Source organism: Vigna unguiculata, chromosome 3, assembly GCF_037176805.1.
Source record: "Vigna unguiculata cultivar grain cowpea cultivar isolate G323 ecotype 2 chromosome 3, ASM3717680v1, whole genome shotgun sequence".
NCBI classification, from domain to species: Eukaryota; Viridiplantae; Streptophyta; class Magnoliopsida; order Fabales; family Fabaceae; genus Vigna; species Vigna unguiculata.
In genome coordinates this window covers 21,398,849-21,414,270 of record NC_140794.1, presented here as the reverse complement: position 1 = coordinate 21,414,270, position 15,422 = coordinate 21,398,849, and the positions used below count along the sequence as shown (strand labels likewise).

Genomic DNA, 15,422 nt, shown 5'->3' with positions numbered 1-15,422 from the left:
TGTTTTGTCTAAAGAGTGCATTCCTACGATCGTTGACTTTAGACTCTACTCTTGTAGGGTCATGGGACCCAACCACTCTTTCACGTCTGTGAGGTGAAGTGTGATCTCTCTTTGACCTTCGAGACTCTACTTGCGGTCTACTCTTCTAATCTCAACATTCTGGAGATCAAAATTATATCTTATTGTAGTGGTTGTGTGAGCCTTCACTACTCGGAGGGAGTTCATCAATTGCTTCTTCGAGTATTCCTATTGGAGAGATCTTTCTTTCTCCATTTTGTCATGTTTCTGGCTCTTTTATTCAAGTATTGTATTTATTTGCCACTTCTCTTATGCAGACTTCTTCCTGGACCTCATGAATGAGATCTAGACCAGTTTGGAGTTCTTCTTCGTTGTGTTCTTCATCAAAGTGTTGTTTTGTCAAGCTCTAGTAATGGTGAATTCTTTTTTTCTTTCTATGAGGAAGCGTGAAAATAACTTGTTGATGCTTTGGGTTTGTAATGAAGGATGGTGTAAGTTGATACCGAGACCATCCAAATTTTCTATTATACGGTGCATAGAAGTTTTCTAGAGAAAAATATTTTTTAGAGTTTTATAGAGTTGACTCTCAAGAAAGAGAGATGAGTCACAATGGACAGACTTAAGAACCTTATATTTCCTAGCCAGAGTTTTCATCAAATACCATTTATAAATTTCCTTATAGAAATCCATGCTTTTGATTTGATGAAATATCCTTAACCAAGACACAAACACTCTGATTGAGAATATTCTTCATACTCCCAAGTTTCTTCTTGTAACTTATACATATCGATATATTAGCATTCTCATGCATCGAGGATTTTTTGGTCATCGTGGTTACAATTGATTTGTAAGTTATCATCATTACGAGCGTCATCTTTGAATTGGAGTCTTAAGCTCTCAAGAGTCGAGCTATTATGTCCTTGTTGAAAATCTATAGGATTTAATAGAGAGGAAAAATCTACTACCTTATGTGTCGCTCTTAACGCTTTTGAAATAAATTTTGAATGACTCTGCATTCGAGGTGATGTGTCACTCTTAACACTTTTGAAATAAATTTTGAATGCTTTACATAGGAGGTTATGCGACATTTTAACACTTTTAAAATAAGTCATGAATGGCTTTGCATATGAAGTTATACGTAACTCTTAGCATTTTTAAAATAGATCTTGAATGGCTCTGCATCTACGGTTATGCATCACTCTTAGTGCTTAGGCCAAGCTTTACAAGAAGGGTGCCAAAACCTTATCTTCATGGTGTTGGCAGCAAACATTTTTTACAATGACATTCGCAACCCTATTATTTTGGGTAAAGCAAAACACCATGATTCCTTGTTTCACTACATGGAAAGAACTAGCCATCATGTCATCATTCAACAAGCTCGAAGTGAACCCATTGAGCGATACTGACATTGCATCCACACTATCACAGATGGCCTCGTCAAACGCCACCAAGATCAGCTCATCACCAGTGATGGGGGGATGTCAACAAACCTTGCACACAATTGATGAAGCCTTGGTCAAAGATGTTAACTCCAGGGACGACATTGGTAACAAACACGCAATTGGAGTCGATGGCGTCCTAGATGCAAATAGTGCAATCATCTAAGGTGGAGTAGAGATGCCCTAGAAATGGCCGACGAGGTAGTGAAGGAAGGTGAGCATGTTGAACTGGTGCTGCTCCACTAGTTACAACAGTTATAACGACCTTCAGGCAGGTATGGCGGTGGATTACGATGGCAACGCTTGAGATCTAGTGGGAAAAGATGGAAAATGAAGGTGATGATGTGTCATCATTGGCTGGTCAAATTTTTTACTAAGGATGATGAACATGTGGCAACTTTTCATTGGGTAGATTTAGACAGTAAGGATATCTATGTTGCGGCCTCTTATTGGTCAACTTTGTGAATAGAGAATTGTTTAAAAAGTGGAGTGCATAACTAAATTAAGGGGGTGCACAACATATATTTCCAAAATTTGCCAATTTTTTGTCTTTTTCTAAAGGTGTTTTGTAATTTCTTTATTTTCACACCTTGTATGAGTTTAGATAACTTTAACTACATCAACAAACATTAGAATATCCAAGAAAATATTATATCTAACTCAAATGTTATTTTCTATGCATTTTTATCTCACAAGGCCACCATTGGAATTTGACCTTATTTTGACATTGCTTTGTAATTTCTTTATTTTCACACCTTGTATGAGATTAACATAACTTTGGCTACATCATCAAGCATTAGAATATCTAAAAAAATATTTTATGCAACTCAAATACTATTTTCGATGTGTTTTTATCTCACAAGATCACCATTGGAATTTGGCCTTTTCTGAAGGTGGTTTGTAATTTCTTTATTTTCACACCTTATATGAGATTAACATAACTTCAGCTACATCAACAAACATTAGAATATCCAAGAAAATATTTTAAGCAACTCAAATGCTATTTTTGATGTGTTTTTATCTCACAAGGCCACCATTAGAATTGGCCTTATTCTTACGTTGTTTTGTAATTTTTTTTTATTTTCACACCTTGTATGAGATTAACATAACTTTGGCTATATCAACAAACATTAGAATTTTCAAGAAAATATTTTATACAACTCAAATACTATTTTTGATGCACTTTTATCTCACAAGGTCACCATTGGAATTTGGCCTTATTCTGATGGTGTTTTGAAATTTCTTTATTTTCACACCTTGTATGAGAGTAACATAACTTTAGTTGTATCAACAAATATTAGAATATGTAATCAAACTTCTAGGATTTAGTCCCATATACAGTTAATATATGAATATTTACACTAACAAATATATCTCAGAATATTTTCCAATCACTTTAAATCAATAAAGTTAAATAGGCTTGTTGAACTGCATCACTTAATATATTTAATATATTTGTTGCATCGACTATATAAATATTTTTTATATTCTATAATATACAACTCAAAATGCAAACTTGTATTGCAAACTTATACTTTGGATAGTACTTTCCAGAATACAAACTTATATTTTGGAATATGCTATTCATGATATAATTTTTCATGCAAATTTATCTTTTAGAATACAAATTTATATATTAAAATTCAAAGTTGTATTTCAAACTGTACATTCTAAAATATAAAATAAAAATACATTTTAATTTACATAACCCTAAATGCTATACGGATTTGATTTATTTGTATTCCATCAAGTTTTATATATTAAGATGTATAATTCGGAATATAATTTAAAATACAAATTTATATTTTAAATTATGTATTTAAAAATACAAATTTATATTTTGGATTTACAGTATAACTCTAAAATAAATTACACCAAGGTAAAACCACGTTAAAAAAATAGAGCCCTATTAAGGAATTTGCAGAAAGAATACGGTGATGTTGCAGGAAAGAAAATAAAGATAAATTGGTCATATAATCACGCATGGGTGCACGGTGAAATTATAGGGGTGGAGGAAGAAATGTCCTATCTGGTAACCAGTCCCATAAGTCTTCGCCAAATTTTGGCGGGAATATATAGTTTGCGCTCATGAAACTCTAGCAGTATTTTTTTTTTTTTCTGTTTGTGAATTGGCAAAAGTGAGTGCGGATATGGTGAACCCTAGCAATAGTGAAAGATGGAACAGAGCAGGGATCGATGATAACATGTTGGCCATGTTTGATGCATCCGAAACTAAGGATCCTCACCAAGATGCCCTCGATGACCGTACGAAAAACCCTTTTTTCTTTGTCTTTTTTTATATAATATTGTTAGGTTTGGTTTTTCTCCCCATTTTCACTTCATCTTTCCACCACGTTCGTGCCCACAAGGAAAATCGATGTGCTTTAGCTAATTGAACGTTGGGGTGACCGGAAAATTCGAACTTGAGTACAATTTGGTTTGGGTTTCTTTCGAAAAACAATAATATATACGAATTTTAAATGACTAAAACGAGTTATTTTTGCTTCTATGGTTCGTATGTGCAGGAATTGCTTTTCTTGATGTTGTTCGCGCATCTTCAATTGGGCCTGAATATGGAAAACCACCCACTTCGTAAGTGTTTTTATATCAATGTGTGAACTCCTAAAACTGTGATACCCCCAGTTCTGTTCTTTTCCACGATCATGGTCTATTCTCCGTAGGCAGGTTTTGTTTTGGGAGAGTAAATTGCGTTTTGTGTCTAATACTGTTCACTGAGGCTTAATCTCCAGAAAAATTTTTGGGGCAGTCTTCCACATGCTGAGGACAGGGAACTCTCTAGAAATTATTGTGGGAAGTTATAAGCTTCTGGTAGATTTAGACAAGGTATTTGAATGCAACTTGAGACATGACATTCTATCTTGGTATTCATAGGCCCTGATTGTAACTGATACCCCTTTACATCTGTGACTTCTTTTCGGGTTTAGCACTTCCCTCGTGTGTATTTATCCCGATCGTCGTCTAACTCTCCATCGAAATTGGTTGCGGTTAAAGAGGTACACATAAATATAAGTCATCTCAGTATGTTATTTTTGTTCTATTCTGGGTTAGTTAATTGAACTTATTTGCAAATATGAAATATTATCTGTCAGGCATGGTCTCCATTTATTGATTGCCTGGATAATGGCACTGCTGAAGCAGGGGACAAACAGTCTAGTGGACCCCTTGACCCCTCTGTGAGCTTATTTCTTCTGTATTTTCTCCTTTAGTTTTTTAGTTCTTTCATTTAATCGTAACAATTTCTTCTGCCATGATTGCATTTTTTTCTATCCTTATGTGAGCTAAACTAAAATAATAGAAGTATTTATTAGCTTGTCTTGGCAAATTTATTGCTCTAATGCATTTAAAAATTTAAAAGTGCAATATAGAATTACTTATTTTTCCAAACATTTTCTCTTTATCTCTTATTTTTATAATACTTTTATGTTGTTTCTTTTTTATCGTTACAAAATTTGTGATAATCTATTAAGAGCCTGCTTGTGTGATTGCTATAGTTGAACTATATAGCTTTAATTTATTCTATAACAATACCTCTCTTTGTCTACAAAATTCCAATTTCCAAACCGTTTCTCAAAACATTTCTCTGAAATTGCCATGCACATGGTTAAATGTACCAGTAATATAGGAGATCACTTATGTTCACCTTTTACATGTTTTGTAGAAATTCATTCTATTTCTAAAGTTATCTAAGTATGTGACTTCACTTTAGGTAATCTATACTAACTTTTGTTTTGTTGCATAATATAAGCATGGTAGTTGAATCGTGAATCGTATCGTGTATCAGAGAGCTTAAATTTTGGATCGTGAATCGTATCGTGAATCGTACGATTCATAAACATTTTATAAACATTAAAAGAATGCAGTTTATACTTAAATATATAAGATAGATAAATATGTAAAGAGAAAATTAATAACAAAACAATCTCATAATCAAAATAGAGTAGTTGTATCTATGTTTATCTACCACAAAGTTTCATAATTTCAACAACATGGCCTTCAAAAAACAATGTGGTTGCTGCATAAGATTCCTTCAACTATAGTTATATGCTACTAAAAAAATTATGCATTATAGCCATCCAAAAAATAAGTGTTTGCTCCTTGTATCCTTGTATCCCCCACTGTACTACAAACACAGAAGCTCAAACCCACTGAACAAACGAACAAAGGCATGCACGAGATGATACGGAACCACCACCACAACACCGTGCAACCAACACTTTCCATTGTGCGACCACCGCAACAAATAGAGATGACGTGATCACAAGAGGCAAGGAGGAGAACATGTTTTCGAGTACACTAACCTTAATAAGTAACATTAATTAGTTTCAATGTGCGAAAAATAAAGGGGGGAAAAATTAGGGCTTCAATTTGGGGTAAATTCGTATCGTGAATCGAATCATGATTCACACGATTCGAACTCGTATCGTACGATACAAGTACGATACGGGAGTAAAAATGATACAACTCACGATACAATTCACGATTCGTATCGCCAGGGACATGAATCGTTTCGTATCGTACGATTCGTATCGTGAATCGTACAATACTTACTACAATGAATATAAGAAAGGACGCACTCACATTTTCAACAGAAGTTTTATAATTGATAATAAAGGCACTGCAGTTCACTGAACTAATATATATTTTTAATTTTATATAATTTTGTTTATAAAATTTAGCATTAACTAGGTTCTCTCAGATGTATTTCTGTTAAATTGCATTTTGATATTGAGTTCTTACACATTTTTGTTCTTTACGTTTTCCACCTACTTAGAGCTTTCAGCTCCTGATTGAAGACGTTGCTGAAATAATATCTGGGAGCAAATTGCAAGCAGCCAACATGGAGGTTAGTTCACCAATGTTATAATTCCTATCTAGAATTTTGTGTATATTTGTTATACATTTATCGTTAGAGAGTAGATTCAATCTGGTAAATTTTCATTCCTGCTGAGTTTATTATGTGTATGTGTTATAGGACCTTATTATGAGAGTGTTATTGTCATTTTTGTTAGTTAGAAGAACAAACTTAGTTGTAAAATCATCATGGATAGTCACACGACTTTTATGTTTCAATCTTGATCAGTGAAATCTAATGATCAATATTTTCTCTTCTACACTCAGAAAGACTCCTCATTTGATATGCTCTCTGTGTCAGTGTGTTAGAGGTGGTCATAGGACAAAAAGAAGTTGGAACGACCTTTACCGGTCTATTATAAAAGAAGTAAAAAGAGGTTGAATTGTTGTAATTAGTTGTAACAGGTAGTTAGTATGCTATTTAGCCTAATAAACAGGTCCTCTCTTGTAGTGTTTATTTTTTCAGCTTATGCTTTTTACATTGATGTACTGGGATTTTCCAGAGTCAAAAGGACGGTGCTCTTTTTGGGGGTAATTTTGTTTACCCAGGTGTGTGTGTGTGTTGCTACAAGTGATGTAAAGAAATCCAAACTCTTTCGGTTACTCTGTGTTAGTAGCAGAGTAGGTGTTGTGTGTTAGGATTTTGGTTTCTTGGTTCCTAACAAGGTGGATGGGTGTTTAATATCTTTGCATAATCTTGCTGCAGCCCTTGAGGAACATGTTACTCTTCCAGTACCTTGTCATTGTTTTTGAGGATGATTTTATACCTCGCAACGGTAATGTATGAAGTTAAACTCATCTCTGCTATCACCATGCCTTAGCAAAATACTTATTCTATCTATTTTATTGCAGCATCCTCGGAATGGAACATGCAGAGGGAGTCTTTGCTTAGCCTGCTACTGGTATTTGTTTTTATGCCAAAACTATACTGATCATACTGTGTAAAAGAAGATTTTTTGCGTAACCAATTAACAATCAAACATATTGATTATGGTGCTATGTGAAAACTGATACTCTTGTACTCTTTTTTCCATTTGTCCTGTTGATGGGATATTTATGCATCTTGACTCCATCACCTTGAAAACTTTCCTTTCCCTTTTGGTTTTTTGCCAAAATATATGTTTTATGTTGTTTTGGCAGGGATCTAGGAAAATAAATTACAAAAGCTTGATGAAGGATTGCTTGACAATTATTTGTCAACTATCTCAACTTCTTCAAGGTGAATTCAGTAAACATTTGGAGCTTCAACAAAGTTCTAAATCTAAGTTATCCAGAAATTGTCATGTTGCATTGTCTCTTTCTTTATTTGGAGTATTAAAGGACACATGTGTTTCAATGGAGAAACTTCTAGTGATGGTAAGTTCCTGAACAATTTTATTCATTTTATTTGCGTAAACATCAAACAAGTGTTCTGTTTTTTTCTTACATTCTGAGTGATTTTAGATTATGAACCTTGATATGGCAAGGAAGAAAGCAGATATGGAAGGTCACACTACAAGAGCAGACAGTCCAAGGTAACTTGTAATTTTGTTTCTTTACAAAGTGGAAACTTTGAGTTGATTTTCTTGTTTCTTTATAGGTCAAATTCTTTTGATAACATACATTTAATAATATTGTATTTTGGTGCAATTGGTGCAGAACACCTTTGATGGAGATAATTCTTGATGAACTAGCTTACAACAAAGATAGTGTCCCTCTTTTTTTCAAGGTTGCTCCCAAACACAATTACTGTCTGTGCCCTTTCCCTCTCTATTCCTCTCACCCACCTCTCTTTCATTGTTCATAACTGTCTGTATACACGACTAGATGAATTACATACATAGGATTCGGGGGTTTGCCACATAATAGTGTATTATTGGTTGACTTGACACGTCCTACTTGTGTAGTTACTTTCCAATTCCAATTTCAAGTCACTTTTTGGGGGAATTATCTAGTGGATAACAGTTTCTTCTGCTTTTCATGAGAATCTCTTCAGACCTTCAGTGAACCGAAGTTGAAGCTGGAAATAGTTGTGCAGTATCTGTGGAAATACATAACCAAGGTAATCTAAAGGTGGACTTAATGGTATACTTTCCTCCTTCTGAAAGGGAGGCTCTATTAGTTGTATGGTAGTAGCTTTTTTGATAATCTCTTGATTTAACTATCTTTGTTTTATACAAAATTGCAGCCTTCCGTTCGCACTCGTAAGTCAAGTGATTATATTGAAGATGCAACATTTGGTGGGGCTTTGAAATGCTTTTCAAATAAAACTGGCACTAAGAGCTTAATGAAAAAAATTGGTGTAGATGTAATTCAATTCCTTCTGGCCCATGGTTTTCAGGTACTTGTCTTATTCAGGAATCAATGAATATATATTGATTTCAACATGTAGAAATACTATCATAAACAAAAGGAATACAAAGATTGATCCTTTCACGAAGAGAAAACTAAATCTGCAAAATAATACAACATAAACAGTATTTCCCCTCTTACAATCTCCATCATATGTAACTGGCTAACCTCTTAACATACATATGGTAACTATCCTAATTAGTGGTCCGTATTCCTAACAAATTTGTAATCTTTCTAAAGAAGAAACAAAGAACAGAAACGAAGAAGAATGTCATAATTAAAGTCAAACAAACCATAATAGACAGAGAGTTTCCTTATTCCTAAGGGTGGGATACCGATCACATGGGATAGAGAGACGAACTAGAGGTTTTGTCATCTGAATTTTTTGAATATGAAACTAGTCAATGAAGCATTTGAGAAGCTAAAGTATTAATTCACACTCCTTGAAAATCTAATTCCTTTTTGAAATGTGTTTTTATTGGCTTTCAGGCTCAATTGTCAATATTGTCAAATGGAAATGCTGATGCCAACATTTCTGGTGACAAAGAAGGGGGAGTCGGTGCTCTTGTGGATTTGTGCCAGAATTTTATCTCTGCTTTTAATGATTTTAGAAGCACGGATGCGTAAGGGAACCATTAGGATTTTAATTCACATTGCTTGCGTACTTTTCATTTGTGTTTTGGTATATCATGACTGTTGATCGTATTTTATTAACTTACAAAAAGTTTAAAATTTGCATTTACTATTGGTACATAAAACTACACTAATTTCTTTCCATGCTTGAATATTACCAAAACTTTGAGCTGATCCTATAATTCTCTTATTTTTGGTGGGTGGAGGAGACCCGTGAAGTCTTTCTTCTGTTCACGATGTTGACAATTTTCTAATTTGATATTTGTCATGGTGTAGGCATATGGAGATATTGTCGATTGGAAAAGAGGCACTATTTACTGCAGCAACTATTATGGCCGCTAAATCATAGGAGTGCAAGTAACTTCATCACTAATTCCGCTTGGTAAATACAGGATCAACTCATTCTGCCCAATAATAACTGCTTTTGATTTCATGAATTCACTGTTTATTCAGAATTGATGCCTTTGTAGCCAGTTTTGTTAAATGGTTGCGGCATGTCTCTTGCTTTTCCATCTCATCTCCTAAGATCCTTCGGCTAATGGAACTTCTAAGTTAACGTCATTCTTGTTTTCATGCATTATATTTTTATTTGCATACAACAAATTTATGTACATACATAATTCGTATATATTTCAACCTTCATGAAACTTCTGCAATTTACCTCGTTGGCTTTCAACCATTTTCCACTATATACAAATAGCATTGGTTTTCTTGAAGATAAAAAACAAAAACATAATTTCAAACCTATTCTCCTAATGTAACACAAGCAATACTTGTAAAAAACCTGTTAACTACAACACTGACTAGAGAAAGTAGAATTGCAAAAAGTGAAATGAAAAGAAAAAGAAAAAAGAAAAGATTAATCTTGAGAAATAATAATGTCCGAACAACTATTGCATTTATAACTGTACAATGCAGTGTGAAACGTGGTTAGAGTTGCATTGATGTTGTCTGGTATGAGTTATAAATGCAAGAATTGTGTAAATTTGTATTGACGAGAATTGCTCAGATGTGCATGGAACAATCTCTACGTTTCTCCCCGTGCCTTGCCCCTCGTACCACTTTGATTAAACTCAATTTGTCCATGGCCGCGACAAAAGCTTGGAAAAAGTTGCGGTTATCCTTGGCAAATTCTAGGACAATAGGCTTGGTTCGTGGGTCGAAGGCCAGAGCCTGGTCAGAGGCCAACAAGCCCATCTTTTGTTGCAAGTTGCCATAATAGGCATGGTCAAACAAGAAAGGCGTAGTGGCGTCAAAAGGGGCAACGATGTCGGAGTTTCCACCGAAGTTTGGACAGTACATTCTAAGTGCGTGTAGGAGTTTGGGATCCATGTCTGGGTCCGGTTGGCCCTTGCCTCTGTAACTGTAGAGACGGGCCACGAAGTTCTTGCAATGCGCAAACCCAATCGTGTGGGCCCCCGATAGGGCTACAAGGTCCCGTGTGGTTAGCCCCTTGGAATTGAACAGTTTGATGAGTTGATCCACGGTCGAGTTTGCACGAGGAATGTTGGATGCCACCCTTGATGCCGTTGATATCTTTCCGTCCCATCTCCCCTTCTTCACAGGGTAATATGGCCCTCCTGCCTATCATTCCATAAATTTAACTCTCACACCTTATTGTAATGCGTCTAAATTTTATTCGATAAGACATCACCATAAACACAAATGGGTAGTAACTTACTGTTTTTAATGTGACAATCTTGTCACTTACGGTAGCAATTAGATAAAAACAAAAAGTTGCCTACCACTTGCAAGCTTTTTAACATTAAGTATTTTATTATATAATAATGCTGGGTTTATGAACGGATAAGATTCGTGATAACAAATGTTGCCTTGACATCATTGAAATCTTTAAAAGAAACAGTAACTATTCGGAAGAAATGTGCATTAAAATATAAAGGAATCACATGGTTAGCCACATTTTTATCATACTTATCAGAGATAATGATTTGAATATGACAAATTTATTTAGTTTGATAAAACAGAAACGCCGAAGCCTTTTATAATTAGCTAGCACACCATTAAACAAAGTTCTTGATGCAACAAATTTAGGTGACGAATTGTGGAAATGAGATTACTTTTCCTATTCAATTTTAAAATAACAATAACTGAGTGGCATCCCCCTACATTGTCTTTAATTAAATTTAAATTCAAGTTTCTTAACTATTCATTAGACACGGTTTGGTTTGGTTGAAAATGAAAAGTCGTCAAAACAACTAATAAAATTTGGTCTGGTCAACTTTTAAACTTCATTAAAAAAATACCAAGTTAAAATATATTTGTCTATAAACATGTAAATTATAGAACAAATATATAATTAACTTTACTACCGATGGTGCGAAATTTGTTCATATATCAATGTTTTATGCCACAGAAAAGGACAACACAAAAACTTAGACCTAAGATTAAGACGCAGCGTTGTGTCTGGTGCCCAAATAATCCAAACATATAAGTACAAAAGTTAGGCTGTTTTGGACTCTAGCATATTGTGCCCAAATAATACTGAGCAATTCATCATGATCATATGGAAACAAATTTAAATTGAATTTATTCAGAATCCGTAATGAATGAAAAAACACCCACTCTGCTAATTGCTACAAAATTGCAATTAGAGATACATAACCAAACACCCTTTGCATCGCATCTCTTTTTTCTTTTTTTCTAGAGCCATATTTATTCTTAAACATTGTCATTAGCTTTTTGGGGTTTGTTCAGAAAAAAAAAATGGCTATATTTTCTTTCTCTATTTTCCTTTTCATTCTACAGTGTAAAGCTCTTTCCACCAATTAATACCCAATTTCGTTAGACATTAATTATATAAGATTTAATGTGATGATAAGTGGTAGACAGATACGGTAGATTAAATCTAGGACACCTTTTCACTTGTACCATAAGGCTATAAAATTTATAACATTTTTGGTATTGGAAGCAAAAGATGTAAGAAACACAGAATATGCATATTAGTAAAAGGAAAGAAAATCCGAAGAACCACTCAGAAAACAAAAGGGGATAAACATAATGTGGATTTCTTTCTTAAAAAGTCCTTAATTTCAGTGCACCAAAACTACACATGCTTTGAAATTGTATTGCATGTGAACTTTCAAGCAATGAATGATGTGTGATTAATAGAGTGTTAAAAACGCATAGAATTAAAGTGATAAGAATGATGGGAATGAATGGCAAGAAAGAAAAGTGAAAGAACTTACGAGGTGAACATAATCTCTGGCTGCAATTACAAGAATATCCGCACATGACACCACACCAGGGCACTTTTTCTCCACTACTTCCTTAGCTTTTCTCACTGTCTCAAAACCTTCCACCTTCAAGTCTCTGTTATCCTCTGCATCCTTCTCTGCCAACTCCTTGCTTCCACCCTTTGATGCTATTAAAATTGACGCATCACACCCCTGCACTCCACTAACATTTTGTGTTATTGGTTCAAAATTGTTAGAATCTAGAAAATCGTTACTGGGATTCATGCATGGAATTGGCCTTACCCCTACGAAGCAATCGTGGAAGAGGAGGCGAATGGTGGCAGGAGCAGAGACAGGTGATTGTTTGAATTGCTGAGAAGTGACTGAACCAACAAGCTGTTCTAGCTGGGGGCATGATTTCGCATAATAATTTAGTGAGAGTTGGCGAGGGGTGCGTGTAGTGTTGGCATGTGTGCCTAAGCAAAAACTTCCACTCATCAAAACGAAGAACACAAAGAGAGAAGTGAATAGTAGTGAAAAAGAAGGTGGAAACATGATGGGGCAGTTTAGGACAAAGAAAAGGAGAGTAGTTTAGAAGATCAACAGGGTCGAATGTTTTGGTGTATGGGAAAATGGGATGCTTTGTTTGTCGAATCAAAAACATGGGGGTTTAAATATTAAAGGGAATCAATTCCCGTGAAACGATGCTGAATTAATTGTGCAGAAAGTTTCTGACACCTCAATAAAGGATATTTGTAAAATCAACAACACATCCCTTTAAAATATTCTTCAAGTCCACCCACCTGAAAACACCACATTTTTGCTTCAAACATGTCTACCTAGATTCATTATGTCACTTTTTATTATGCTTCAACTTTCTATACGTGGAAATAATCACAGCAAAACCGTGCTTTGCAAATTGCCAGAACAGTAAAACAGGAAAAATATTAAAGAATAACTTCATAAACTACCCTTGTGAGTACCTCAATTTTTGGTAAAAGAAACGTGATGATTAGATTCATTCACATGTGTGTGTGTATATGCATTTGTTCTTGATCGTTCATGACTCTTGATTGATGGGTACCTCCCACCTAGCATAAATTATCGAACTTTTATTCATATTTTAGCAATTAACAAAATTACAATTGTAATGTAACAGAGTTGCAAAAATTGAAATTTAAAACAGTACCAAATTTTTGCAAAAGATAACGACATGTGCAAGTTACGCTGTCTAACTCTACCTTTTTTGTACACCACGGTAAAACGTAATCGAGTAAAGAATAATATAAAAGTAGGATTTTTGAATGTAGAAAGCAGGGTGGAGCAGTAATTGAGTGAGTGAAGCGTGAACCCCACAACATGACATCGGTGCAGCCATTGCATGAGTTATTTAATGCAAAACATGTGCAGCCAAAAAAGGCACTAGATTATAATTTATAAATAAATGAAGCTCTTAATAGTAATTAATCTTTGTTTACTGATTTCTCCATCCTTTGGGTGCAAATTCTGTGTTGCTTTTGCTTTTTCAGGTTGGTTTTAAGTGTGGGTAGCCTTATGCTGTGATTGCATTAAAAAGCTGGAGAACCGTCTCACCAAATTCATTCATTCATTCATTAAGCTTGTGGCCATTGATGAGTGTGTGAAGTGAACGTGATTCGGGTTTTCAGTGGGGCCTCCTACCCTCCACTTTCTTTTGGGTTCAACTGTTTGTTTCAATCGTTGGAGTGTCACGTGAGAATGAATGTTGATAAAATCATACAAAATAATAAAATATAACCAATACTCAAAAAACCTTTTTTTTAACTAGGTAAATTTTCATCTCCTAAAATTCAAACTTGATAAAATCAGGAAAAAGATCCCACCACCTAGTACAAATGTTTCTAATGTCAAAAGAAAAGTAAGTTTGGAAGTACAATGTTGTCTCTTTATAGATGAGAGATACATGAAATCTCACATTTTTTAAGTTTATGCCACGTACTTTACCAGTGATTTTGCATATGCTAAGGAAATATGTTGATGGGAGAAGGCTTGAAGCAGCAGCATAAAATAATACAATATGATGTAGAAATTTTATGAAAATAATATTGCGTGGAAATATTACATAAATGTTAAATTTATGTTCTGATATCAAGACTAAAAATTACATAAATGTTAAATTTAAGTTCTGATATCAATACTAAAAATTAGCCTATATATTAAGAAGAATGAGTCATTTATTGACAATTTTCATTCAGAAATTAAGAACGTGAAAAGTAATTAGGGATGAAGAGAGGTCACAATTAAAATTAATAAGTCAAAGATGTCACAATCAAAATTGATAATTAGAATATATTTGTTAGGCAACTGCTATTACTCGAAGTGGAGCTACACTCACAAAACAGGACTATTTTTCATTCATTCCTTAATTTCACTCTATGGAGTGATATAAATAATGGACAGGATTGCAATACAAATTTAGTCCAAAAGGTGAGTCCTGAACAACAAACATTTATAATAAAAATAAAAATCTTTCATCTTGTTTCTGAACCTTGTGCTTGGTAGGCTCACCAACCCGCTAATAAATTTTAAATATTAAAATAAAATATTTATATATATATATATATATATATATATTATATTATATGTTATATTATATATATATATATATATATATATATATATTATATTATATATGTATATGTATATTATATATATATTATATGTAAATATTATTTCTATTATACATGTATATTATATATTATATACGTATATATGTTTATATGTATATATAAACATATATACGTATATTGAGACTGGAGCATAGTTGCTCACGAAAATTGAGAAGATGTTCTATGAAATTCAAGTAGAATGAACTTGATTATGATCTAGAATCAAGCATGAATCATAGAAGAACATCTAGAACAAACAAAAGCAAGAATCCAATCGGTGAAATGGA

General features: G+C 33.9%; 2 protein-coding genes across 4 annotated transcripts; one reads left to right on the top strand and one right to left on the bottom strand.

The window, feature by feature from the left end:
* Window positions 1-3,420: 3,420 nt before the first annotated feature.
* Window positions 3,421-9,953, top strand: SNI1 (negative regulator of systemic acquired resistance (SNI1)). 3 transcript variants are annotated; one of them, XM_028065063.2, is made up of 15 exons: window positions 3,421-3,722; window positions 3,983-4,049; window positions 4,208-4,301; window positions 4,403-4,471; window positions 4,568-4,651; window positions 6,250-6,321; window positions 7,036-7,105; window positions 7,182-7,231; window positions 7,470-7,685; window positions 7,773-7,843; window positions 7,968-8,037; window positions 8,305-8,370; window positions 8,497-8,649; window positions 9,150-9,283; window positions 9,570-9,953. In XM_028065063.2, exons 1-15 carry the CDS (start codon window positions 3,608-3,610, stop codon window positions 9,640-9,642), a joined length of 1,404 nt encoding a protein of 467 aa, XP_027920864.2. In that variant the 5' UTR covers window positions 3,421-3,607; the 3' UTR covers window positions 9,643-9,953. The 3 variants fall into 3 exon arrangements, with proteins under 3 accessions (XP_027920864.2, XP_085527611.1, XP_085527612.1); XM_085671485.1 differs by having other exon boundaries at window positions 3,702-3,722; window positions 4,225-4,301; XM_085671486.1 differs by lacking the exon at window positions 3,421-3,722 and adding an exon at window positions 3,802-3,884.
* A 173-nt stretch (window positions 9,954-10,126) lies between these two features.
* On the bottom strand, window positions 10,127-13,283 carry LOC114178917 (Peroxidase superfamily protein). The gene is made up of 3 exons (XM_028065065.2): window positions 12,791-13,283; window positions 12,500-12,700; window positions 10,127-10,877 (listed from the first exon to the last, which is right to left on the bottom strand). Exons 1-3 carry the CDS (start codon window positions 13,040-13,042, stop codon window positions 10,299-10,301), a joined length of 1,032 nt encoding a protein of 343 aa, XP_027920866.1. The 5' UTR covers window positions 13,043-13,283; the 3' UTR covers window positions 10,127-10,298.
* Between the last annotated feature and the right edge of the window lie 2,139 nt (window positions 13,284-15,422).